The sequence below is a fragment of the Anoplophora glabripennis genome, unplaced genomic scaffold, assembly GCF_000390285.2.
Source record: "Anoplophora glabripennis isolate ALB-LARVAE unplaced genomic scaffold, Agla_2.0 scaffold136, whole genome shotgun sequence".
NCBI classification, from domain to species: Eukaryota; Metazoa; Arthropoda; class Insecta; order Coleoptera; family Cerambycidae; genus Anoplophora; species Anoplophora glabripennis.
Window position 1 is genome coordinate 873,086 of NW_019416313.1, and position 27,178 is coordinate 900,263.

General features: G+C 37.1%; 4 protein-coding genes and 1 non-coding gene across 6 annotated transcripts; all 5 read left to right on the top strand.

Annotated features, from left to right (window-relative positions):
- Nucleotides 1-9,821, top strand: LOC108914253 (lysosomal alpha-mannosidase). The gene is made up of 18 exons (XM_018720026.1): nt 1-109; nt 3,132-3,294; nt 3,460-3,562; nt 4,314-4,395; nt 4,528-4,713; nt 4,772-4,977; nt 5,044-5,180; nt 5,237-5,370; nt 5,428-5,656; nt 5,709-5,908; nt 5,968-6,185; nt 6,394-6,587; nt 6,648-6,979; nt 7,034-7,304; nt 7,359-7,494; nt 8,783-8,904; nt 9,123-9,272; nt 9,430-9,821. The coding sequence occupies exons 2-18, from the start codon at nt 3,169-3,171 to the stop codon at nt 9,739-9,741; spliced, it is 3,138 nt and encodes a 1,045-aa protein (XP_018575542.1). The 5' UTR covers nt 1-109; nt 3,132-3,168; the 3' UTR covers nt 9,742-9,821.
- Nucleotides 9,822-10,144: 323 nt separating this feature from the next.
- Trnag-gcc lies at nt 10,145-10,215 on the top strand. Its single transcript has one exon. It is a non-coding gene; the product is annotated as a tRNA-Gly (tRNA).
- Nucleotides 10,216-12,188: 1,973 nt separating this feature from the next.
- Nucleotides 12,189-16,304, top strand: LOC108914252 (lysosomal alpha-mannosidase). Its single transcript, XM_018720025.2, has 15 exons — nt 12,189-12,495; nt 12,550-12,652; nt 12,706-12,763; nt 12,818-13,003; nt 13,057-13,262; nt 13,326-13,462; nt 13,556-13,933; nt 13,987-14,177; nt 14,234-14,418; nt 14,472-14,695; nt 14,826-15,139; nt 15,191-15,467; nt 15,547-15,664; nt 15,731-15,984; nt 16,042-16,304. The coding sequence occupies exons 1-15, from the start codon at nt 12,403-12,405 to the stop codon at nt 16,255-16,257; spliced, it is 2,940 nt and encodes a 979-aa protein (XP_018575541.1). The 5' UTR covers nt 12,189-12,402; the 3' UTR covers nt 16,258-16,304.
- Nucleotides 16,305-17,122: 818 nt separating this feature from the next.
- LOC108914248 (lysosomal alpha-mannosidase) lies at nt 17,123-21,116 on the top strand. Its single transcript, XM_018720016.2, has 14 exons — nt 17,123-17,288; nt 17,451-17,553; nt 17,645-17,702; nt 17,765-18,156; nt 18,207-18,343; nt 18,408-18,541; nt 18,603-18,840; nt 18,899-19,089; nt 19,173-19,569; nt 19,624-19,943; nt 19,999-20,272; nt 20,333-20,462; nt 20,519-20,775; nt 20,834-21,116. Exons 1-14 carry the CDS (start codon nt 17,196-17,198, stop codon nt 21,059-21,061), a joined length of 2,952 nt encoding a protein of 983 aa, XP_018575532.1. The 5' UTR covers nt 17,123-17,195; the 3' UTR covers nt 21,062-21,116.
- Nucleotides 21,117-22,672: 1,556 nt separating this feature from the next.
- LOC108914249 (lysosomal alpha-mannosidase) lies at nt 22,673-27,178 on the top strand. 2 transcript variants are annotated; one of them, XM_018720017.1, is made up of 15 exons: nt 22,673-22,836; nt 22,933-23,035; nt 23,272-23,329; nt 23,415-23,806; nt 23,859-23,998; nt 24,053-24,186; nt 24,251-24,488; nt 24,546-24,736; nt 24,792-24,979; nt 25,028-25,239; nt 25,289-25,608; nt 25,977-26,247; nt 26,300-26,429; nt 26,596-26,846; nt 26,901-27,178. In XM_018720017.1, exons 1-15 carry the CDS (start codon nt 22,738-22,740, stop codon nt 27,126-27,128), a joined length of 2,955 nt encoding a protein of 984 aa, XP_018575533.1. In that variant the 5' UTR covers nt 22,673-22,737; the 3' UTR covers nt 27,129-27,178. The 2 variants fall into 2 exon arrangements, with proteins under 2 accessions (XP_018575533.1, XP_018575534.1); XM_018720018.1 differs by having other exon boundaries at nt 24,792-24,976.

Sequence of the window (27,178 nt, forward strand, 5' to 3'; positions counted from 1 at the left end):
AGTTGTTCCAGTGGTGTCATACTCGCAAAGTGATTGCAGACTTTTAAAAGCACCTAATTGCTAAGCTTGCTAAGTGTAGTGGTTAAACTTTGGGATCGGAACAAAATTGGTAAGTTAATCAATACACCTTTGCTATAACGTCTGTAACATATTTTGTATATTTATTTATAAATACAGAGCGTTAACGCAAAACTGCACGATTTGCGGTGATGTAATTTTTGAAAATTTTGTATTTATATGCCACGTTTTCTTCTATGACATGCCAAAGCCGGTTTTGGCCTGAAATCGTAATTTTTGTTTCAGCTGTTGAGGAAGACAAACTTCGTATATACAAAGTGTTCAAATTTGAGATGAAAACACTTGTAAAAGAAGTGTTTATGTCCGATTTAATTCGTGTTTTTATCAAAGATCAAATGTAAAAATTCTATTTCATTTTTCTATTCACTTGAGGTTCATATTTATTTTATCAAAGCCTGCTTATTACATTTTCTCTGACAAATTTGTCGAAAACTGATCAATATTTGTTTAATATAAAATTTGACTGCGCCACTGGAATCTGCAACCCCTCATATGGGTTTCTGCCAAATTTTGTGAAAAAATATATTTATTGCCAACTATAGATTTTAAAAAATTGCTAATAATTTTTTGACTGACGAAGAAATAAATAATTAAAAAAGAATCACAATTCTGCAATGAAAAAAATTGGAGCCGTGCTATCTTGTCGAAAATTTAATTTAGGACACAAATGACCCCATTTTCTTCGCCGAATTCGATTCAACCGAGATATTTAAAAAAAAAACAAATAAAAAATCATTTTTTGCGTTGTAAATTGTTAATATTTTTTTCTCACCATGTGACCCTTGATATGCATTTCAATGTGTTTTTCTGTAACACATTTGACGCCGATTTGTAAAAAAAATTGATTTTTATGGAAAATTATTATTACCTTTGAACTGAAAATTAATTAATTAAAATTATTACCTTTGAACCCTTACCTACTGAATTATAAAATTAGACAAAGACGTTCGGGATCGAATTTAAACACCTTGTAGGTATCATTTTTAAGATGATATGATATTATTATTTAGAGCAGTTTTCTAACGTAACTCCATTATCAGTTTTCATACAATTAGATAATTAAAAAATAATTGACTAATAACGAAACAATTGTGTAATTAATAAAACAATTGAATGATTAACACATACGCTAGAAAATAACACTAATATCTATCAGTCAGAAATCCAACTATTTCGTCTTTGTTTTATGCATTGAATAATGTGGGTCACTTTATTTGAATGAGAGCGTCTTGTTCTGAATAGATACCTACTGAACGATATTATTTGTATACCCATTCTAATGGATAAATCACTGAAATTTGAAAATACTTATTTGTTAATAAGGAATTTCTAAGAAATTGTCAGTTTTCGAAATTTAAATGCGACACCCTATATTTTTATTAAATTAAATTACAATCATCTTTTTGCAAATCTGTTGATACCTAATAATTTCAGTGATGCTAACAATAAAAAATAAACTATGGCAATCAGACCAGGGCGGGTCTGTTTTGAGCTGGATGTGAGAGGAGACAAGCAATTTTTTTTCTGGATTACCTTCAGTACAACTCACATAATAAAAGTGTAGATCTCTAGATCTGGGCGAGGTCCGGAACATTTTCAAAATTGCAAAATTGTTTAAAAAATTTTAAAAAATACCTATTTTATCTGAGTTTTTTACTTATATCTTGGAACCTATGCATTTTGGAAGAATATTGAGGAGGAAAAAAGTTTTAGAATTGAATTTTGCACAATATACTGTGAGTTAAAAATTTTTAAATTTATTACCGATGTTGCAAAATAGCAATTATTGATGAAAAAAAGGTAAAATAATCAAGTTTTTTTGATAATTCTTTTAAAATATTTTAATAGTTAGTTATAATTGTAATAATTATAACTAAATACATTCATATTCAGAGCATTGAAATATATACGTAAACAATTTTTTTCATTGAAAAAAATGCAATAGCATACGTACCTTCGCATTTTGAACCTCCGAATTCAGTCTCGGAGCGAAAGCTTTTCCGCTGATTTATCTATGTTGCCGATAACTTATGGATATGAAAATTTTTTCCAGGTTAGAACTCGGAAAAACGAACCACTGGATGAAAAATTATTATTGCTAAATTGTTTATAAATTAACGGAAATGCCGATAAACTTTGGCCGCTTATATCTCGAGAAGCAATAAACGGAATTTAATTTTTTTTTAAAAGAAGCGTCTTTCTGAGTACTTTAAAATTATAATTTTTGAAAAAAACTAAATTTAAATTGATAAATGTAATCTAATTTACTGTGGCCGTTCTAATCAACCGATTTCAATTTTTCAAAAACTATTTGAAAGGTTGAGCGGTCTTTTCTATTTCAAGTATCTAGATGTTTTATTTGAGGCTGTGCAACATAATTCAAAATTTGTTTCAAACAATTATTTTGCGAAACCTATAGAACCGGTTTTATTTTAATGTTTGGTGTGTTGTTTTATTATACTCTAAAGTTATTTTTACCTAAATTAGAATGCCCTCGGAACAATTAAAATATTTTTTAAAAATTATCCAAAAAACTTGATTATTTTGCCTTTTTTCATCAATTGTTGCTATTTTGCAACATCGGTAATAAATTTAAACATTTTTAACTTACAGTATAGTGTAGGTACATAAAATTCAATTCTAAAACTTTTTTTCCTCTTCAATATTCTTCCAAAATGCATAGGTTCCAAGATATAAGTAAAAAACTCAAATAAAATAGGTATTTTTTTAAATTTTTTAAACATTTTTGCAATTTTGAAAATGTTCCGGACCTCGTCCAGATCTATAGGGATCTACACTTTTATTATGTGAGTTGTACTGAAGGTATTCCAGAAAGAATTTGCTATCCACCACTTACATCCAAGAAGTGGGATATTTCGGCAGATCCGCCCTGGTCTAAATGTTTAATATGCAATTTCGAAAATTGTAGTCATTTTTTCGTTGTTGCCTATTCCCAATATGATGTCGCTTACACAAACCAACGAGTTATGACGGGGTGGCCCAATGGTTGATAACCCAATATAGTCACATTCACATATATTTTTTTATTTTAGATATGTTCAAGTATAACCTGCGAAAATAAGTGCTAAAATGTGGACAGCTTTGTATTTAATTGTGTTGGCAATCCATTGGGGGAAAGTTACTTCCACCATTTCCACTACTACAACACAACATCCATCAATTGGCGGATATGAATCAAAGAACTGTGGTTACCAGGTAAATCGTTTTAAAAGCGACAACATTCCAAAACCCTTATTCTTTTTTTCTATTACTTATCTCATCTGTTCCGTTTGTCACTATGAAATTTGAAAACTTAGCTGGTGCAATGAATTTATATTTTGATTTTTGACAAGAATTTTACTTTATTTAATTTGTTTTCAGACATGTCATCCAGTAAAAGAGGGTTACATCAATGTCCACATAGTGGCACATACACACGATGATGTGGGATGGTTGAAAACTGTGGACGAATATTACTATGGCAGTAAGTGAACAAATTACCAATTAGATTTCGAATACTTGACTCGAATCATGTGGTATACTGTCCAAGTACACTAAGTGGTCCGCGATGACAAGTTTTATAGAAGTAATACTCGCGATAGGTATATCGCTATGCTGATGAGATACCAACCTAAGAAGTTCGAAAAATGATCTTATTACTCAATCATGTAACGGAAAATTTCTCGCTGTTTCAGAATCCTGGGTCAGAAATTGTATTACCATAAAAAAAAGAGTTGACCTTCAAATAACCTTGATCATGACCTTAAAAAATAAATCAACAACGTATCCGAACGTAAAATATCTCGCTCTTTTAGAATCCGGGGTCAGAAATTGTATTACCATAAAAAAACCAGGGCTGACCTTCAAATAACTTTGAACATGAACCTAAAAAGTAGGTCAACCACGTATCCGAACATGAAATTTCGCGCTCTTTTGGAAACCGGGAACAAAAATTGTATTACCATCACAAAAACAATAACTGACCTTCAAGTAACCTTGAAAATGCTCGCTCTTTTAGAATCCGGGGTCAGAAATTGTATTATCTTCAAGAAAACAAGTGTTGACCTTCAAATAACCTTGAACATGAGCTAACTTCGTCAATCGGAGACCGGATTCGGATTCAGGGACTCCAAAAACGTGATTCTGATTACTTTTACAATGGCGTTGCGGTATTAGCAGCACAGTATTTATAAGACTTTTTTAATGTTTCCAAAGTGTTCAATTTTTTATTTTAGATAGAAACGACATTCAAATCGCAGGAGTTGAAACCATTTTGGATTCAGTAATAGACTCGTTGAAGAAGGACCATAACAGGAGGTAAGCAAATTAGAAATATCGATATATGTTACTATAAGCAGTTCGTTAAGATAAACTCCAAAGGGAAAAAAAGTAATGAAAGGTCCTTACTGAGGATTTACATTTCCCAAGTTATAAATTCATCTCTCACAGGTTTATCTACGTGGAGACTGCCTTCTTCTGGAAGTGGTGGATCAAGCAGCATGATACCGTAAAGGCTCGTGTGAGGAAGTTCGTCAAAAACGGCCAACTGGAATTTATAGGTGGAGCTTGGACTATGAACGACGAAGCCACCACTCACTACCAATCTATTATCGATCAATTTACTTGGGGGTTAAGGCGAGTATGATATTTAAAATGGGAAATTAATTCACCTAAAACTTTATACATTTTGTAGGAAACTTAATGATTCGTTCGGGGAATGCGGTCGTCCCAAGGTGGGGTGGCAGATTGACCCCTTTGGCCACAGCAGGGAAATGGCTTCTATTTTCTCCCAGTTAGGCTTCGACGGGGTTTTGCTAGGTAGGATAGACTATCAGGATAAAATCATGAGGATGCTGACCAAATCAGCTGAGATGGTGTGGAGAGGAAGCTCGAATCTAGGTAAAGGAATTAGACTATCAAAATTCTTTAAGAAAAAATAAATTTACGAACAGTTTTTTTCGACAGGTTCGAAGAGTGACATTTTCACCGGAGTGATGTACAACACTTATTCGCCACCCAAAGGGTTCTGCTTCGATATCATTTGTACCGATGAACCCATAATCGATGATAAGAAAAGTCCCGACTACAACGTGGACCGAAGAGTAAGGCTTTAACTGGTGAAATGAAATAAGGAGCTATTCTACATTCTAATTTCCAGGTTGACGAATTTTTTGCTTACGTCAAGAACGTATCGGACTGTTACGCCACTAGCAACATTATTGTTACCATGGGGGAGGATTTCAACTACCAAAACGCAGAGCAATGGTTTAAGAACTTAGACAAATTGATACAGTTAGTGTTTAGATAACAAATCATTTCTTATTTATAATGGAAAACGGTATTTTGCAGCTACGGCAACCTTCGCCAAAAGGAGGGTTCCAAGTACAACCTGATATACTCAACGCCTTCATGCTACGTCAAAGCCATCTATGACGAAACCAACGGAAAAGCTAAGTGGCTCGTAAAAGAGGACGATTTCTTCCCCTATGCCAGCGACTCCCACGCTTATTGGACGGGCTACTTCACATCCAGGCCTACCATTAAACGATTCGAAAGAGAAGGGAACAATTTCTTGCAAGTAAACATCCTAAAGAAATTTTTTATAAACCCCTGTTAACGATCGTTTCTAGGTGTGCAAGCAACTATATGCTCTAGCAGATCTAGGTCCAGAAGATAGAGTTGATCTCAACGTTCTAAGAGGAGCCATGGGGGTGATGCAACATCACGATGCTGTAACCGGTACGGAAAAAGAACATGTAGCCCAAGATTACACCAGGATTTTGTCGCAGGGACTGGATGAGTGCGAGATCATCACCAATGAGGCTTTGAGGTAGGCTTTTCGCTTGTAGTGTATTGTAACTTTGGAAATATTACTTTGTTTGATTTTAGGCAACTTTCGTCAACTACCGATCAACAAAGAGTTGATCCCGAGCCATCTGTTGTACTAAACTTCACAACTTGTCGCCTGCTTAACGTCAGTCAATGTGAATTTACAGAAACACAGGATACCTTCGTGGTTACCATCTACAACCCTTTAAGTCGACTTGTCACCAAGTTCGTGAGGTTGCCCGTGCAGAAGTCAAATTACACTGTTCATGATCCGAATGGTAAGATAGCAATCGTTCTCGCAATTGTATTGTCTATAGTCCTTTCGTTATTCAACATGAAGTAACTGTCCACTGTCTTTTTCACTTGCACCAATTTCCCTTGGTACCTCTTATTTTTGTATAAAATTCTTAATTATCAAAACTGGAAGGAAATAATATGAAAATGATATGCTTCATTTCTGGGATAAATCTTATGTTTTCTCTCTAGGTGATCTAATACCCTCCCAGCTAATTCCCATTGCGGAACCAATTCTGAAAATACCAGGCAGACAGAGCGAAGCTGTTTTAGAACTGGTATTCCAAGCTAAGGATATTTCTCCGCTGGGTTTCAAGTCTTACTTTGTGCAAAAATCTGCTGAGAAAGTACCAACACAAGAAGAGATGTCTGAAAACGACATCGAGGTAAACGTATTGCCAATGTCACTAAAACTGCATTTAGTTTATTTTCCATTGTTGTGCTAGGACGCAGAAATCCAGATAAATCCAGCGACGGGCTTGGTTACCCAAATCACCACCAACCAAAGGCACCTTAAGCTCGATCAAGAGTTCTTCTACTACAAAGGTTTCGTTGGTGATAACAAGAAAGTAACCAACCGGTCCTCAGGGGCTTACATCTTCAGGCCTACCGGGGAAGCGGTCAAGGTGGCTGAGAAAGCGAAGTTCACGCTACAGAAAGGCTTCTTGGTGTCGGAGGTACACCAGCAGTTCAACGACTGGGTCAGCCAGATCGTGAGGATCTACCGGAACGAGAACTATGTCGAATTCGATTGGTTGATTGGTCCTATTCCAACTGAGTAAGTAGCTACAGGATACTAGTGTTTTATCGGTGAGAAATATTATTTTTTTAGTGATGCAAACGGAAAAGAAATCATCACAAGGTACAAAACGTCCCTTAACTCCGACTCTGTCTTCTACACGGACTCCAACGGTCGCGAACTGATCAAGAGGGTGAGGAATTTCAGACCCACTTGGAAATTAAAGCTGCAAGAACCCGCCGCTGGTAACTACTATCCTGTTACTTCCAAAATACTCCTACGGAGCGGCCAGGATGAGTTCGCTGTATTGACGGATAGAGCCCAGGGAGGAAGCAGTCTTAGCGACGGAGAAATTGAGCTCATGGTAACTATTATCAACCAAAAAAAAGTTAAAAAATTGCTAAACTTCTGATTGCAGTTGCACCGAGAGTGTCTCCACGACGACAGTTTTGGAGTGGGTGAAGCTTTGGTCGAGAAGGCCTTCAACAAAGGGCTTGTGGCGAGGGGTTCACATTATTTAGTTTACGGTAGCACAAGCAATACAAATCCTGACGGTAAGTTTTCACATGAATCCTCTAGTATCAAAACCCCTTAAATCCACTTTAGTGAAATTTGCATAAATGAAGAAAAACTGTTTAACCAACTTCTGACAGCGACTCCGTAATGAAATTTTGTTTTGTGAAACTTTAACACTAACTGGACAACAAATTGCAACAAACACAACAAAATTGTTTATAATAAACCAACAAATTTGAAAACAAAAATGGAGTTAGTGGCATTTGAAACCAACTATAGGATTTAATGGATTTTGAATATCAGTAAAGTGGATTTAATGGGTTTTGACAAAGAACAAATGAAAATGACAAAAAAAATGTAGGTGGCACACATTTTTATTAAAGACAAACTAATAAGGTAATCATGGATTACTATTAATAATTAATAAAACGAGTAAAAATTAATAATAAACTAATGAAAAACTAAAAAACTAAAATAATAATAAAAAATAAAATTAAACACTCAGGTCTGGAACATCTTCTACTTCACTTTCTACCTTTATCTGGTGTTACAATTTCAATTTGTGTTGTAATATCGGACATTATTTTATTGGCACTTGTTAACGAATACAAGACTAAACTAAAAACAATAATACTAGCACAAAAATGACTGATCTAAAACTGCACAAATTAAATTTGTACAGCGCCGCCGACCACGTGTTGTCACGTTAGCCTTCTATGATTGGCTATTGTGGATTTAGTGGGGTGTGAACGTTAGTTCAAATGGATTTCGTGGCGTTTGAATCTAAACGCACTTTTTAGAGTACATTTTTATACATATTAGGTAACTTTTGCAACCATTCGAATGAACACGTCAATAGGGAACTTTAGTAGGAATATTTTGATGTGTATATCTCATTTTTCATCAAAAACGGATTTAAGGGGTTTTGATACTAGAGGACTCACATATTCTGTATATCTTCTGTGTGGAAGAAGGTGTGGTATGCGGGAGCGCAAATCGTCACGCTCCTGCGTACAATGTATTTCCTTGTCGTGACAATACGACGAAGAACAGCTGGGTCGTTTGTCAGTTGTCACACCTATGACACACTGATGAGGACTAATAAGTCCGAAACCGGTCTGTGCCTGGTGGGTTAAACTGATGACAAACGATCCTAGCTGTTGCACTAGGTGTTGCGAGTATAATTCAATGCCGGTAGGGGCATATAGCTCTCGGAGTAGTTGTTTCTCACAACACTGACAATTAAAAGAAGGTGTGGTATATTATTATTTTATGATGGTATACCTGGTATATAGTTAAGTTAATTATAAAATTATTTTGTTTCAGGAAGGTCAGTCGCGACCCAAGAGCGGGTTTTGGCGCAAAACAAACTACTCTCAGCTTGGACGTTCCTGTCTTCTACCCAAGGACTTTCTTTCTCAGAATACAAGGCCATGTTTAAAATGGAAGTAAGTTCCTACGACAGAGTCATCTACAAAAAAAAGCGTCATTTAATTACATTCTATAGTAATATAATTTTCTAAATTCAAAATCAAATAACATGGACAGACTTTTATCCTTTATCCTTCCAAAAATTGCGGAATAGAATCGGTTCATTTTCAAATTGTACGCAGCATAATTAACACTACACTAATCTGATACTCTTGATACCAAACCTTGTTTTCAGTACGCAGGTCTGCAGAAAGCTCTTCCCGACAACGTACAAATCTTGACTTTAGAACCTTGGATCGGATTCAGCTTTTTGTTAAGATTGGAGCACATCCTGGAGAACAACGAAGATGCCGTTTTGTCTAAACCCGCAACCGTTAACCTTAAGGTATGTATTATCATGATTGCAATGATAATTCAATAAATATTTTTACTAGTTTCCACCTTATCTTAAACTTGTCAGTATCTTCTTCAAAATCCCAACCTAGAGATCGTATAGTCCAATCGACATGAATTCATATATTTTCGTTTACTTATTTTTCCAGAATCTCTTCGCTCCCTTCGAGATACTCTCCATCAAGGAGACAACGCTGGGCGCAAACCAGTGGCTTGCCGAAAACGACAGGCTGAAGTTCGACGTCGCCGCTAGTCTCGAGGCTTTGGTTCACCTAGATCACAGTGTGGACGATTCGGAGCTCAGGAAGAAATGGAACCGTTCGGCGTACATAAACAATAACGTTAAACGAGGTGTCACCATCGACGTGCCGGAAGACATTGAGGATTTCACGGTGAACCTCACTCCGATGCAGATTCGTACTTTTGTGATAGAAGTGAAGAAGAACTCGTTGAATGTTTGAACATTTTTTGTTGTGTGTAGGTAAAGGTAGGCTTATAGCTGTAATTATAAATAAAAGAAAATAAATTTAGTGGAAATATATTGGTGATTTTTTTTAAAATATAAAGTTTAATCCTTAAGATTTAAAAAATATACAATAATAATAATAATTATTATTATTATTATTATTGTTGTTGTTATCATAATAATCTCTATCCCTCATTCTAATCGCAAGGGTTAGGTCAGCAGTCGGAGACTTGTGCGGGAGAGGGGGCGGCATATTATTACTCAGAAGGCCGCATTTGCGCCCAGGAACGACTTACGTTGGTAAGTAGCACACTCGGAGATCTAAAATAACAAATAACTTTAGTATGGGTATAAAAGGAAGTGCGGTCTTTATTCTTGGTTTCAATTAATTAAGAAGAGCATCGGTGGTTCAGTGGTAGAATGCTCGCCTGCCACGCGGGCGGCCCGGGTTCGATTCCCGGCCGATGCACTTTTTTTAGTTACAAATCGACATCGACAAAATGTAGTATTAATTTTCATATTCAGTATTGAAATATATACGTAAACAAATTTTTTCATTGAATGAAAGTCGAGGAGGTGTTTGCCGCGCCTGATAAAAAAAGATAGATTTTCTAATGCCAAATATTATCTTTTTAATGAAAGTCTTGTCAAGATTCTGTAAAAATTTTATATATTTTATGGATCACGTATCAGGATCGCAGATGCTTGAAGAGGTATTTGCCACTGCTGATATTTTAAAGAAATTTTTGTCACTTATTAAAATTTTATGTATTTTTTGGAACTACGTATTAGGATCACAGAATGTCGAGGAGGTGTTTGCCGCGCCTTATAAAAAATATAGATTGTCTAATGCCAAAATTTATCTTTTTAATGAAAATTTTGTCAAGATTCTATAAGAATTTTATATATTTTATGGATCAAGTATCAGGATCGCAGAAGCTTGAAGAGGTATTTGCCGCGCCTGATATTTTTAAGAAATTTTTGTCACTTATTAAAATTTTATATGTTTTGGAACTACGTATTAGGATCACAGAATGTTGAGGAGGTGTTTACCACGCCTGATAAAAAAAAGATAGATTTTCTAATGCCAAAATTTATCTTTTTAATTAAAATTTTGTCAAGAATCTATAAGAAGTTTATATATTTTATGGATCACGTATCGGAATGGCAGAAGCTTGAAGAGGTATTTGCTGCGCCTGATATTTTTAAGAAATTTTTGTCATTAAAATTTTATGTATTTTTTGGAACTACGTATTAGGATCACAGAATGTCGAGGAGGTGTTTGCTGCGCCTGATAAAAAAAAAGATAGATTTTCTAATGCCAAAATTTATCTTTCTAATGAAAATTTTGTCAAGATTTATCTGTAGGAATTTTATATATTTTATGGATCATGTATCAGGATCGCAGAAGCTTGAAGAGGTATTTACTGCGCCTGATATTTTAAAGAAATTTTTGTCACTTATTAAAATTTTATGTATTTTTTGGAACTACATATTAGGATCACAGAATGTCGAGGGTAAAATATACAGTATATTTAATACATGAATAATAAACTTTGTTTATAACAAAATATGTGAAAATTAGATAGTTGGCATTACAATATTAGAATTCCTTGGCTCGCGAGACATCGGATTAAAAAAAAAGATCGAAATTGGTCCACTAGAAGCTGAGATAATGCAACTTTTTTTGTACCTTCACATTTTGAACCTTCGAAATTCAGTCTCGGAGCGAAAGCCCCCTCCCCCACTTTTCGTGTTTTGAGTCACTTTTCGCGAGTGTGAGCGACAGCTTTTCCGCAGATTTATCTATGTTACCGATAACTTATGGATATTCAATTTTTTTCCAACTTAGAACTCGGAAAAACGGAGCGACTGGATCAAAGATTATTGCTAAATTGTTTATAAATTAAAGGTAAATGCCGATAAACTTTGACCGCTTATATCTCGAGAACCAATAAAATTTGTAATTTGCCGTTTTTGAACAAGCGGCATCGTAAATTACAAATTTCTTTACACCAAAAAGTAATTTCAGTTTCAATCGAAGTCCATTTTATAGAGAATCTGCGTTAAAATGGGGAAAAGTCTATTATTTGTGCATTAATTCATATTTAGACAAACTGTGTAATAAAAGCTATAAAAATGTATCGCTGGTTGCCTATCCGCTATAGAGCCCTCTTAAATAAAACGTTTTAAGTATTTAGTGCTACTCTGATATTTTATTTTCTATAAAAGTAATGTAAAACATACATGATTTTTATTTATATCGCAAAACAGGTCTCCAATAATTATTTATTAATCAATCTTGATTACACTTCAAGTGTTTATCCAATACATATGTTTTAAATGGATTCTTCTAAAATATACAGACTTGATAGCTACAGCCACAACAGAAGTTCTTAATACAAGTATCTCAAATTGAATTAACTTTTAAATTCAGCGAATATGGAGGCATAATTTTTACAAACTCGGTTGATGTGCCTATAGTTTATACTTAAAACTAATCCACACCACTAAAACGCTTATCTCGAGCAAATCTGAAGTAGGAATGGAATTAAATAAATCGATACGATAAAATCTGGTATGCAAAACTGATATAAATTCCAGATTAACCAGTGCTCGTTCAAAGTTGCCTGCACTTACCGGCTAATAACTGACAATGTTGTTAACTGTAATAATACTAATTCTAATCGGTGCTTTGGCAAATGGGGTACTGTATTCCAAGTATGAAGAAGCTCAGTGCGGATACCAGGTAAAACACAACACGTTATGATAACGGTAAAGAAACAAGCCTTCTTGATTCTAGGCTTGTCCAGCAACTGATCCGACAAAACTGAACGTCCATCTCATCCCCCATTCCCACGACGATTTAGGGTGGTTGGAAACGGTGGACAAATACTTCTACAAAGGTAATTTGTCACTACAATTTTTAAACAAGTAACATTAAATCGCATATTTTTAGAGGTGCAGTATGTTATATCTTCCGCAGTAGAGGCTCTAGAGAGAAATCCAAGCAGAAGGTAACCCTCTTGAGAGACTCAAATTAATTTTATTGCGGGTAAAAAATTTTTTAGGTTTATTCAAGTAGAAACAGCCTATTTCCATTATTGGTGGCAGTTCCAAGACGAAAGTATGAGGGATTCGGTAAAGAAACTCATTAATCAAGGCAGGCTAGAAGTTATAAACGGGGGTTGGAGTATGAACGATGAGGCGACCACCCACTACCAGTCCATTATTGACCAATTTACCTTCGGTCACAGGCAAGTTGTCTAATTCCCGATATTCCAATTGCAGCTATTTCCCTGTTTTGTAGATGGTTGTACGAAACTTTTGGGGAATGTGGTGTGACGAAAACTGGCTGGCAGATCGATCCGTTTGGTCACAGTAGGGAACAAGCTTCGATTTACTCCCAGATGGGTTTTGATTCTTTCTTCATAATGCGTTTTGACTATAGAGACAAGGGTAAGAGGAAGAGCGAAAGGACTTTGGATTTGCTTTGGAAAGGAAGCGAAAATTTGGGTAAGAAATTATTTTAATGTTAAAAAAGTTATATTACAATATTTAACGAAACAACACTTCTAGGCAGCAATACAAACATCTTCACAAGTGGATTTTCCGAAGATACCTACGCCTGGCCTAACAACCTATGCTTTGACTCGTCCTGTGACAACCACGTGGTCATGGATGAGAAGAGTACTGAGTTCAACTTGCAGAGAATAGTAAGATGAATAAAAAACACAACGTTCATTCCACTTTTTTGAATATACATATGAGGTTTGCCTTTCAGAATGCTTTGAACGATTTTGTTTCAGATAAACGACTTTACTGGAATAATAAATGAGAGATCCCAGTATTATCCCACCAACAACCTCTTCATAACTATGGGCGACGACGTGCACTATCAAGGAGCTCACAAAGGTTTCATCAGCATAGACAGAATCATCAGCGGTTTTCAAAAGTATGATCCCGCACTTGCTGATGGCAGAAAACTAAACGTCTTCTACTCTACCCCTTCCTGCTACGCCAAGGCTGTGAACGACTATGTTGTAAGAGAAAACCAGACTTTGAATTACAAAACCGACGATTTTCTACCTTTGGTCACGACAGACTATAGCGGTTGTTGGACTGGCTTCTTCACATCGAGGCCCACTTCGAAACGTTTCGAACGCGTTTCGAACAATGTCTTACAGGTGGTTTATTTTTATTTTCATTTAGTACCGAAATTCATGACAACTACGTTTAGGCTGCTAAACAACTGACTGCTCTGGCTGGTTTCTCGCGTGACGAGACTTACAGATTAGAAGACGCTCTAGGTATAATGCAACACCACGACGCCATCACTGGAACGCAGCGGCAGGACGTGGAGAAGGACTACCACAGGCGATTGCATGCTGGGATTATGGACTCGGTTGTGGTGATCAGTAGGGCACTAACGTGAGTATTCACATGACTGAACTAGTAGAATTATCTCTTGCTATTTCTCTGAACAGCTCGCTATTGAATTTGGACAATGACATCGATTTGCACTACTGCCCGTTCGCTAATATCAGTATTTGTGCTGAAACTAAGACGGACAGTTTCAAAATGCTCTTGTACAATCCTCTCGGAAGGATAGTGAACCATTACGTCCAAATTCCCGTTGATGGTAACGGTTGGACAGTAACCGATCCAGAAGGTGAGATAATGAGATCACAAGAATTAAGACAAAGTGATTTTTCTATGTTGCAGGTGCTGTTGTAAAAAATTCTGTATACTCCCCAATACGTAGCTTCAAATTTGCGTCGGATGATTTGGGTAGACCAATCAGCGACAGTGTCATGATGTTCAAAGCGGAAAATTTACCCCCACTGGGATATAAGGTGTATACAGTAAAAAAATCCAACACAGAGACAACTGAAGAACAGATAGAGCAGCCTCAAGTAGCATATGATGAAATAAGGGCTGGATATCAGGTAAAAACTTATTGATGGATAGTAAATCATTTAACAGTGTCTAAAAATGTAATGGGAAAAGATCTGAACCTTGAGTAACTCCAGTTAGTTTAGATTTCTATTAAATAACGAGTAAACTATCCTGTTTTAGAATAACTATGTGGTTTTAAATGGTGACACCGGGTTCGTGGACAGAATGGCCATAAACGGCTTTGAAATGAAAGTGACGCCCCAGGTGATGTTCTACTACAGCGACTGGTCCTCTGGAGCATACATGTTCAAGCCCAACGGTTCTCATAGAGACCCGGTTAACTTTGCCGATAGAGTAGACAATCAGATCAAGACGAGCGAAGTGAGCGTTGAAATAAAACAAGAGATGAGGGACTGGGGAATTATAACCATCAGAATCTACCCTGATACCGACTACATACATATAGATTGGTTGGCTGGACCTATCGATGTCGGGTAATGATTTGTACATCCCAAAATACATAATCTGTATGTTATTAATTTCAGCGACGGCCAAGGCAGGGATGTCATAATACGATACATGACGGAACTAGAAACAAATGGTCTCTTCTACACCGATTCTAACAGCAGGGAATTGATGGAAAGGAAGAGGAATTATAGGCCTACCTTTGAGTTCACCGATGGGGAACCTCAGGCTGGTAATTATTATCCAGTGACGAGCAGGATTGTACTGAAAGATCACGACAAAGGCGTCGAATTTGCTGTTATCACCGACAGACCAGAAGGAGGATCTAGCCTGAATGATGGTCAAGTGGAACTGATGGTAAGGGATGAATTTTGAAATAATTTTTATAGTCTCGTCTGTATGACTGAGATTTGGTGTTCTAAGTGGTTGTTCCTAGGTTCACAGGGCTCTTCTTAGAGATGAATTTGGCGAACACTTGTATGAAATGGAATATGGTACAGGACTAGTCGCTAGGGGTTCTCATTATATTACTTTTGGGCCAACTAACAGTGAGGGTAATAGCGGAATGATTAGTTGATTACTTTTTGCACAAATTCACATACAATTTTTCATTTAAACAGGGTCCAAATCTCAGGCTTTCACTCAAAGAGACCTTGCTGTGAAGAAACACCAAATTCCATTGGTATTCTTTCCTCACGGTGACGTCCCTATTGGGCCTATATCTTTCCTTAAAGGAGAACTGCCTGAAAATGTCAGACTGCTGACGTTGCAAAAGTGGAGCGACGATGATAACAAATACCTAATAAGACTGGAACATTTCTTGGAGAAAACTGATGACGCTGAGTTATCCAAAGAAGTTACAGTTGATATCGAGGTATATATATCTCAATAAGTCTTATTGCAGCTGATACGTCTCAAATTTCCTTTTTAGAGTTTATTTACAACTCTGAATATCGTTTCACTAGAAGAACGGACACTAAACGGTATAACTCCTCTGGAAAAAGTGACTAGATTACAATGGCCCCAAGTTAACGAAGAAGTTTCTGGGATTCTTAGCAGAAAGGGTAGAATTATGAGGGATCCTACCGACTTGAAAATCACTTTGGCTCCGATGCAGATTCGAACCTTCATTGCCACAATAAATTAAGAAATATTTATTGTTATTCCATTAAAACATAAAATTTTGATGAAGGATTTTGGTATTTTTTATTATTTCAGTTCAAATCGAAATGGAAGAAACTGAACGAGTGAAAGAAGTAAGAAAAAAAGCAAAAAAATATATTGTATTTAAAAAATAGAACAGGTAAGATGAGAATAATAAAAATTACTTTTAAAAGATGTATCAGCTATCTCGGGAACAATAAATTATGACACTTTACTTGAATTGTTGCTATAGCAATATCAAAGAGGATAGACTAATCCTCTTTGGCAATATGTACTTGAAATTCAAGGTCAAGATTGATTTGTACACCTGTAATATGGAACAAGATAAATAATCGTTGACCGCATCTTATATCATTACCATATCTATTATCTATTTAAATAACGTATTCTATTGGTTACACCTCGTATTTTTCTTTATTAAGAAGATTAAGCTAATTGAAATAAATTCAAAACATTTTTTTCTAAAGAAGACGGCCTTTTTATGGCTGTTCAGAGTTTTCAAGCGGAATGAAGGGATTTTGGAAAGTCAGGTGATTTTTATGCCGCGCTGGGGCTGTAGGTCCATTGGGACATCGTTAATGTCTCCAGCTGTTATCTAATATACTGTATTTGAAGTGGTAAGGGGTTTTTCTGCTTCTTACTTATTTCATCACATTGAACGTTTCGTACGAAATCTGAGCTCGACTTATCATCTGAATTTTTGTTTTCTCCAAAACAGATTAAAAATCAACATAACATAAAGAAACAGATTATAATTCCACTTCAGCTCAACGACTAAGTCCCATTGAGATAATAAAAAGAAGTGGGACACAATTAAAACAATCGTATCTGATATGTGCATGTCAATTGAATAACGTCTAGTTCGTTACAAATCTTCATTCAGTAGTTCAGAGGCAGTCGTTGAACTTAATTTTTTTGCAAATGAAGATCATTGGAATAATTGTCTTGTGTGTGGGTGTTATCCAAGGAAAGCCCTTCATCAATTACACGGAAGAGCCATGTCCTGGATACGACGTAAGGAAAATAAATTTCTTTCGATGTTGCTCTTTTCTTCTACACTGACTTTTATAAGGAAACATATTGAAGATATTTGATCTTTGATCCATAGTAGTCACCATAAAATGATATTTACCTCTTGGAAATAGATTTAATACAGCATCTGATTCTTCTTCTTAGGCTTGCCACACTGTGTACAGTGATAGGCTAAATGTACATCTCGTACCCCATTCTCATGATGATGTTGGATGGCTATATACGGTTGACCAATATTACTACAAAAGTAAGTAAATCCCAATAGAAAATTGCAATATTTGTCACCATTCCAACAACATTAATAGTTCTGAAAAATTTACATAAATAACACTTTACAGGAGTTCAGTATACCATAACGACAGTCGTTAGATCATTACTAGATAATCCCGAGCGAAGGTAAGCATGAAAATGAGCTGAAATCATTGTTTTTAACATTTCCTCCATCTCGACAATTCAAGGTTCATCCAAGTCGAAACGGCTTTCTTCTACATTTGGTGGAAAGAGCAGAGCGACGAAACCAAAGCCCAAGTCAGACAGTTGATCAACGAAGGCCGATTGGAAATATCCAATGGCGCCTGGTCCATGAACGACGAGGCCGACGTCCACTACCAGTCCACCATAGACCAGTTCACTCTAGGTCTGAGATTCATCGAAGATGTTCTGGGGAAATGCGCCAGGCCAAAAGGAGGCTGGCAGATCGATCCTTTCGGTCATAGTAGGGAGCACGCTTCACTCTTGGCCCAGATGGGAATGGATTCGTTATTCTTCGCCAGGATTGACTACAGAGACAGAAGGAAGAGACACGCAGAAAAGACCAGTGACATGCTGTGGAGGAGTAGTGCTAATTTGGGTAAACAAAAAAAATGGTAAAAGATGTTTCCCTTACTATTTTGTTTTCAGGTACCAGCAGCAACATCTTTACATCCGTTCTGTACAACCACTACAGTGCGCCGGGTGGATTCTGCTTTGATATAAATTGTAGTGACGCTCCAATAGTTACCGATCCCGACAGCTCCGAATATAACTGGGCCTCTGTGGTAAAAATCACTCTTATATCATTGTAAAATATATATTTCAATTTCTCATCTAATCTGATTGTAGGTAAAAAGTTTTGCCAATTATGTCAACGGACAGTCCACGCACTACCCGACCAACAATGTTCTGATAACCATGGGTGATGATTTCCAGTGGCAAAATGCCGAACAGTATTACATTAACCTGGACAGACTAATAGAGTAAGCAGCCTTTTTTTATTCGTTGTTATTTTTATACAATAGTTAATTTAATTGTTTTCAGAGGATTCAAGAAATTCAAACCAACAATCAGCGACAAAGAGATCAACATAATATACTCCACTCCTTCTTGTTACGCGAAAGCGGTAAAAGATGCAGTGGAAGCCAACAATATTGAGCTAAATGTGAAAACTGACGACTTCTTCCCATATGCTGATGGCATCAACTCTGTTTGGTCAGGTTATTTTACATCTAGACCGACGTCGAAACGCTTGGAACGTTTTGCGAATAACCTGCATCAGGTAAACATTCGTCTCTCAATAAAAACTGTTACACACTACATTTATTCCTCGTTTGTAGATCTCTAAGCAAATATTAGCCCTTGGACAGAAGCCCTATAACGGCGACAACCTATTGAGTCAAGCAATGGGTGTCATGCAGCATCACGACGCCATTACAGGCACTGAAAAAACAATGGTGGAAAGAGATTATCACAAACGTATCGCGAAGGGGATGGAAACGGCTATTTCTGACATCAGCACCTCTTTAACGTAAGTGGCATCAATTTTGACTATTGAAAACTGCCGTGGATTACTGTAGGAACAAAGCTATTAACATTATTGTGCTTTGATAGTTCGATATTGGGTCTGGAAATCGATCTGAACCTCAAATCGTGCCTTCTGGCGAACGTAAGCATCTGCGACGAATCGGACAAGGACGAATTCACCGTTCTCATCTACAACCCACTTGCTAGAACCACCTCTCACTACATCCAAATTCCAGTCAATGACGGCACATGGAAAGTCACGGGACCGTCAGGCGAAGAAGTTGAGAACCATTTGACTAATCCCATCAGAAACTTCAGCTACATCAGCAAGATTACTGAAGACAAAATTCTTCAGAAAGTGCTGTTTTTCAGAGCAGAAAATTTACCCGCTCTAGGGTACAAAGTTTACAGATTCAAAAAAGTCAGCTCTGTAAGTAATTCGGTTAGAGAGGAAGCGATGGCTGTTGATCAAATGGGATTCGAGGTAAAATAACGGCAAGAAAGAGAAGCTCGGGAACTTAAACTCGTTTTGTTTCAGGATAGATACGTCGACTTCGATCTAGACACCGGACTTCTAAAATCGATAACCATCAACGGGGTGACTCTAGGAGTTAAACAGAACATGATGTTCTACAACGGCTCAGCGCGCATGACTGGTGCTTATATTTTCCGGCCAGATACAGATTACAGAGATGCAATTGAATTCGGCGACGTTCAGACCAGCGTCTTAATAAATGACGGAAACATCGTCAGAGAGGTAAGGCAGATGTGGAAGGACTGGGTTACTCAGATAATACGTATATACAAGGACGAGGACTTCATCGAATTCGATTGGGCCGTTGGCCCTGTTGACATATTGTAAGTGACTTTTATCATCGTTGACGATAATTTACCGTCTTTGTTTAAATGTTAGGGATCATCACGGAAAGGAGCTCATTACAAGATATTCTACCAACTTAGAGGACACAGATGGGGTATTCTATACCGATTCGAATGGTAGGGAAATAATCGACCGGCAGAAGGACTACAGGCCAACCTACAGGTACACAAATGAGGAACCTCAGGCTGGAAATTATTACCCTGTGAACAGCAAGATTCTGATCAAGGACGAAACTAACGAGTTTGCAGTGTTAACCGACAGGTCCGAGGGCGGATCTAGTTTAAATTCAGCAGAAGTGGAATTGATGGTATTTTGTATAAATTACTGTTTAGTATCAAAAAAATAATAAACCTTTGTTTCTTTTTAGTTACTGCGAGTTGCAACTGATGACGACAGTAGAGGAGTTGGTGAAAATCTCAACGAACAAGAGTTTGCTCAAGGATTAGTGGCGCGAGGATCTCATTTCGTTACACTAGGAAGAATCACAGAAGGAAATAGTCAGTCATTCCTGTAACCCAGTGAACTTTCAAGCATTAACTTTTATTTTTTTTAGATGGAAGAACAATGGCTGCCGTCGAGAGAGACATAGCGCAAAGGAAACTCCTTCAACCATGGGTATTTTACACCTCGGAAGAAACTCCACTGGAGGAACGGTCGTTCCTAAAAAAAGAACTGCCACCAAATGTTCATCTTCTGACTTTGGAGAGCTGGAACGCTACTGGCGGTAACACTTTCCTTATCAGATTGGAGCATATTCTAGAAAACGACGAAGATCCTAACCTTTCCCAAGAAGTTACAATTGATATCTCGGTAATTAATTTTTTGACTATGTTTCCATTGTACCCTTAATATAATTTTTGATTTCCAGGATCTTTTCGATACCTTTACCATCACTTCAATGAAAGAATTCATGCTGGCTGCCAATACTCCTTTGGAGGAAAGTAACAGATTCGTTTGGCCTCAGGTAGTCGAAAATGAAAGCAGTTCAAGTCCCCTCCATAAGAAAAACCGTCTGGCCAGAGATGAGTCGGATTTGAAAATTACATTGGCTCCTATGCAAATCAGAACCTTTGTAGCGACCGTTGAGTTTAACTGAAGACAAATATCAGTTTAAAAATGAAGAATTGAATAAAAATTGTATGTTGATATAGCTTTAGTTGTTTCTTTAAAAAATCCTTTCCAAGCGGCTGAAAGCAGTGCTCGAAGCGAATAAGTTTATTTCAATCTATTGGGTGTCCCAAAATTCAAGCAAGATTCGAATTTTGCCAACAGAAAAAAAAAGAGTCCAGGAACATCAATTTGACACTGTGGCCAAGGTTAGACATTTCGAGAATACAAAATTTTTAAACATAAACTGTTTCAGAGATATACAGGGTGTCCCACTGGGAACTACATCGATCGATATCTAGGAAAGTACTGCTCCGAAAAATTTGAAAATTTGATAACATGGCAATGTCCCTGGGGCGAGCACAACTAAAATATCTAGAACTACCAGTTATACCGGAAGTCGAAACCAACTTCGTTATTTTAAGTGGGACACCCTATATATTATTGCATTTTCGGATTCTATGTGAAATTTAAGGGTCACTATTAAATATTTCCTATACCTAGGAGTTATTTGAGATATTAATATTTAAAGAAAAAAATTTGACAGATGCAAGGGTCCGCGGAGATGCTAGTAACTCTTTTCAGGGGCGTGGCATCAAGTGGATTTTTTGCACCTGCAAAGGGCATAAGTAATATTAGATTATGGTATACCAATAAATTGAAACATTTAATACTAGGTGTTTCATTTTTGCTGTTACATTTTGATAACTTCAAACAGCTATAACTTTGTTAACTTAAATGGAACACCCCTGTTTTTTTACTCTGTCGTATGCAGATTTAAATTTCATTTCAAGCCATATAAGCATTGTTATGATTGCCGTTACTACTTTTAGAGATATTTGAAATTTTCTATTTTTTTGACAGTTTTCCTCGTATCACACCTGTTGTCAAATTGGCCATGACCAGAAACATTCCAAAAACAATTGAAATAACTTGACATCTGTCAAGTTAGTTGTCAAATTATTGTTGTGTCTGAATAGTTTCTGCCAAAAATTTAGATAAAAATGCATGGGGATTAAATTATACTAATGAGGATTATTTTAATTTTTTTTATTTATGGAAAATGTGAGTAAGTAATTTCAAGAATATATGGAGAATTTGCTACTTTTTTCCACTACTGATGAGGACTAAGCGAGATGAAACAATATTGCAAGGTATGGATATAAATGGGCAGTGATACTTCCTTGTTTTCCTATTGTTGTTAAGCAATTTAAATCGATATTTTAAGAACTTTTGATCTTGAAAACCTGATTAATTAAACAAATAAAAACAAATTCCTAGATGGCAAAAATACAAGATTACAATCTCCTTAAGGTATCTTATATTCTTCACTTATCTAACACAACTATTTTAAAAACAAAAAATTAGTGACGCAGCTAGAGTATTCAGCATAGCAACAGACGGTAAATTTCAACCAGTCGCGAGAGGATAAGAAGGAAATAATTCATAACGTGTTAAGTCAGCTTTGTATTTAAATTTATTTATTTTTATAACTGAAGCACCACTTCTACTATAATACTTATCACTTTATTACAAAGCCTGTTTCCCTGGATAAGAGATATAGCTATTCCAAATTTGCCTATCTTTTGAATAAAGAAGTAAATAATCCTTAGCAACAGAATTCTTATGTGAATTTTTATTAGAATTTAGTAGATCGTGTTCGAAATGAGGCTCTTTATTGTAATTGTTTTTATCGTTTTCCCTAGTGTTGCTTATGGAAAACCAACAGATTATATGGAAGAAACTGAATGTCCAGGATATAATGTAAGGTCTTTGTTTTCTTATTTACTACTGAATATTTCTTTCATAAACGGATCGGGATCAAAGCTTCGCATTTTAAACTAATTAATATATGCTTAGGCGTGCCATGAAGTCTTCCAAGACAAAATTAACGTGCACATTGTACCACACTCGCACGATGATGTGGGATGGCTGCTCACTGTGGATCAATACTTCTACAAAAGTAAGTAATGCGAAGAATAATAATTATTCAGACATGTTACATTTAAATGTAAAAGCAATAGCTGACGCATATAACAGGAGATTTTTATTATTAAACCTTTAGTTCTTATTGCTTTTAATTTTCTCTGTCGTAAACAAGTAGTGTCAAACTAGATTTAGTCTTAATTTAAATATATTTGTGTTGTATGAAATTAAATGTGTTACTTTTAAAAATATTTTATATATTACTTTTTTCAGAGGTTCAGTACATCATTTCCTCGGTCGTGACTTATTTGCAGGAAAATCCTGACAGGAGGTAAATTTCTTTAAAAAAATTGCAGTTGTACCATACGTTTGGATCAATTATTGATACTTCCAACTAACCTTCCTGATTCCTGCAGATTTATCCAGGTTGAAACGTCTTACTTCTACATGTGGTGGAATCTCCAAAACGACGCGACGAAATCCCAAGTCAGACAGCTGATCAACGAGGGACGGTTGGAGATAGCAAACGGCGCCTGGTCCATGAACGATGAAGCTGCCGTACACTACCAATCCACCATAGACCAATACACGCTAGGCCTCAGGTTCATCGAGGACGTTTTAGGGAAATGCGCCCGTCCAAAAGCTGGGTGGCAGATCGATCCCTTCGGCCACAGTAGGGAGCATGCTTCTTTGCTAGGTCAGATGGGATTGGACTCCGTTTTCTTCGCTAGGCTCGATTATAGAGACAAGCAGAATAGACTGGATCACCAAACTATGGATTTGCTTTGGACAGGAAGTTCCAATTTAGGTATTGGTTCACTGATTTTGGGATCATATGATTTCAATACTTTTTTTATTAGACGCTGACACTTCCACCATCTTCACATCAGTACTATATGACCATTACAGTGCTCCAAGTGGTTTCTGCTTCGACAAAGATTGTGATGACCTTCCAGTAATCATAAATCCGGAAAGCACTGAATACAACTGGGAGGACAGAGTAAGAACCGGTAATTACGTTTAAAGCAAAAGCGTCCTTAAAAAAATGTTACAGGTAATAGAATTTACCAACTATACCGCTGAACAAGCGAAATACTATCCAACAAACAATATACTTGTAACCTTCGGAGGTGACTTTCAATGGAGGAACGCCGAGCAAGGCTTTTTAAACATTGACAGGCTAATTGCGTAAGTTTTGATGAGCATTGCGTAATAACGTACAGTCAATTGTTTTTACACACCTTGATTTTAGGGGCTTCAAAAAGTTCAACCCAACTATCCACGGCACAGAACTCAACGTGATATATTCGACACCTGCCTGTTACGCAAAAGCAGTCAGGGATTACATAGAAGTTAATAAAATGATGTTAGAAGTAAAAACAGACGATTTCTTCCCTTACGCTGACGGAGGAAACACGGTATGGGCTGGTTATTTCTCGTCAAGGCCTACTTCCAAAAGACTGGAGCGTGTTGCAAACAATTTGCTTCAAGTAAGTGAATAAGTTTTGCCTATTCCGCTTCGTTCCGTTACCGATTTATTTCCTTAGGTCAGCAAACAGGTTACAGCGTTTGGTGGGCAATTTTACGGTTCAATTTCCCGGTTAAGTCATGCGATGGGTGTTTTGCAACACCACGATGCCATCACCGGCACTGAGAAGGAAGCAGTGAAGAGGGACTACCATAAAACTGTAGTAGCGGGAATGGAACAAGCCATTTCTGAGATAAGCATCTCATTTTCGTAAATACCGACCAATTTTTACAATTAAAAATTCGTAATTTAATTATCCTTTAAGGTCTATTCTCGGGATAGACGGCAATCTAAACCTGAAGTCCTGTTTGTTATCCAACGTCAGCATCTGCAGTGAATCCGATAAGGACCAGTTCAACGTACTTATCTATAACCCGTTGGCCAGGACCACCTCCCATTACATTCAAGTGCCTGTGAACGACGGCACCTGGAAGGTCACAGGCCCCACAGGTAGTTCTGTCTGCCTAATAAACGTTTAATATTGTATTCAATGTCTTCTAGGTGAAGAAATTGAGAGCCATCTGACATATCCCGCTCGAAATTTTGAATACATCACGAACGACATCGGCGAGAAGATTTTGCCAAAGGTGTTGATCTTCAAAGCAGAAAATCTACCACCTTTGGGATACAAGGTGTACAGTTTCCAAAAATCCAGTGACTTGAGTAGTTCCACCAGGGAGCAGCAACTGGACGCTAACCAAATAGGATTTGAGGTAGGAATATCATCTAGTTATATTGTAAAATAAGACTCGAACATTTTAGGATAGATACGTTACCATTGACCTGAATACTGGTCTTGTAAAGTCCATAACCCTCAACGGAGTAACGCTAGGGGTTTCTCAGAAACTGCTGTACTACAATGGCTCGACGGGTGTCAGTGGCGCCTACATTTTCCGACCAGACACGAAAGTTAGGGAAGCAGTCGAGTTCGGTTACGTACAAACAAGTGTTCTCTTAGGTGGCGGCGAAATGGTACGCGAGATCAAGCAGGTGTGGGAGGACTGGATTACCCAGGTCATTCGAGTTTTTAGAGATGAAGATTTTGTCGAGTTCGACTGGGTCGTTGGGCCGATAGATACGTCGTGAGTACTGGCTTTGTTCTTAGAACAATCCAATAGTCACACAGAAGGTTCAAATTCATTGTTTCGAATCAAATGTGCTTGCATCTGACTGTTGGGAACTGATTCTACAGGGTTATCCAAAAGTCCCGGTACGGCAGAAAAACTTTCGAAGAAAGCATTTTGGGAAAAAATGTCTCAGACAAAAGTGTAAGAAATTTTTCTTGGCTATCTGATGGTGACCTTGGATTTGACATTTGAAAATGCATTCTTCAAAAGTTTTGCTGCCGTACCGGGACTTTTGGATAACCCTGTATAATACACTAGAAACAAAGCAATTATTTGCTATCTCTCAGAGAAAGGGAACATGCATCTTCAAATTTAAATCATAGAAATGGTCTTGGCAAAGAAGTAATCACGCGATATTCGACAGAGTTAGAGACCGATGGAGTATTCTACACCGACTCAAATGGTAGAGAAATGATATACAGGAAGAAGAATTATAGACCCACGTACACGTACACGACCGAGGAGCCTCAAGCTGGGAATTATTATCCTGTTAACACCAAAATTTTGGTCAAAGACGAAGTGAACGAGTTTGCCGTGTTGACGGACCGATCAGAGGGAGGATCTAGTTTGTCTCCTGGGGAAGTGGAACTTATGGTAAATTAAGTGGTTCATGTTTTGGCTAAAATAGTCACCTGATTCTTTTCAGCTGAGCAGAGTCGCTAAAGAAGATGACCAAAGAGGCGTCGGTGAAAATCTCAATGAGACTGAATACGCCGTTCCGCTTGTAGCTAGAGGTTCGCATTTTGTTACACTCGGAAAATCTTCAGAAGGAAATGGTAAGCCAAGAAGTAAATTAGTTGAAGTTTTTCTTTGAAAGAAACTCTGAAATTGGAGATTAAGCCCTCTGACTGGTATTTGTGCACCGACCTATAACGTTTTGATGCATGGTTTATAGTTAGTTTCAAATGTAAAATGTCCTTAGCAGTTTTTTTTTCGATGTAGGCGGAAGAACTATGGCAGCCGTGGAAAGAGACATAGCCCAGAGAAAACATCTCCAACCCTGGGTATTTTACACCACAGAAGACGTCCCGGTCAAAGAACAATCATTCTTGAACAAAGAACTACCACCCAACGTCCATCTACTGACCCTGGAAAGCTGGAATACCAGCAACACTTTACTCATCAGACTGGAACACATACTGGAGAAAGATGAAGATCCAAACCTGTCCCAAGAAGTAACAGTGGACTTGACGGTAATGAATAGTCGGCCAAGTTATAATTGATTAGTGACATCCTTTGTTTTATAGGATCTATTCAAAACAATAAAAATTGTGTCGATGAAGGAGTTCACGCTGGCAGCTAATACGCCTTTGGAGGAAAGTGAAAGGCTCGAGTGGTCTCAAATCGTTCATAGCGTTGACGCAGCCAGCCCACTTAACAAAGAGAAAAAACTGGCGAGGGATGAAACGGACCTAAAAGTTGCTTTGGCTCCCATGCAGATCAGGACCTTCGTAGCTAGTGTTGAAATTCAATGAAATACGGTGATGGTAACGTAAAAAGTACAATAAAGGTTGCATAGAAATCC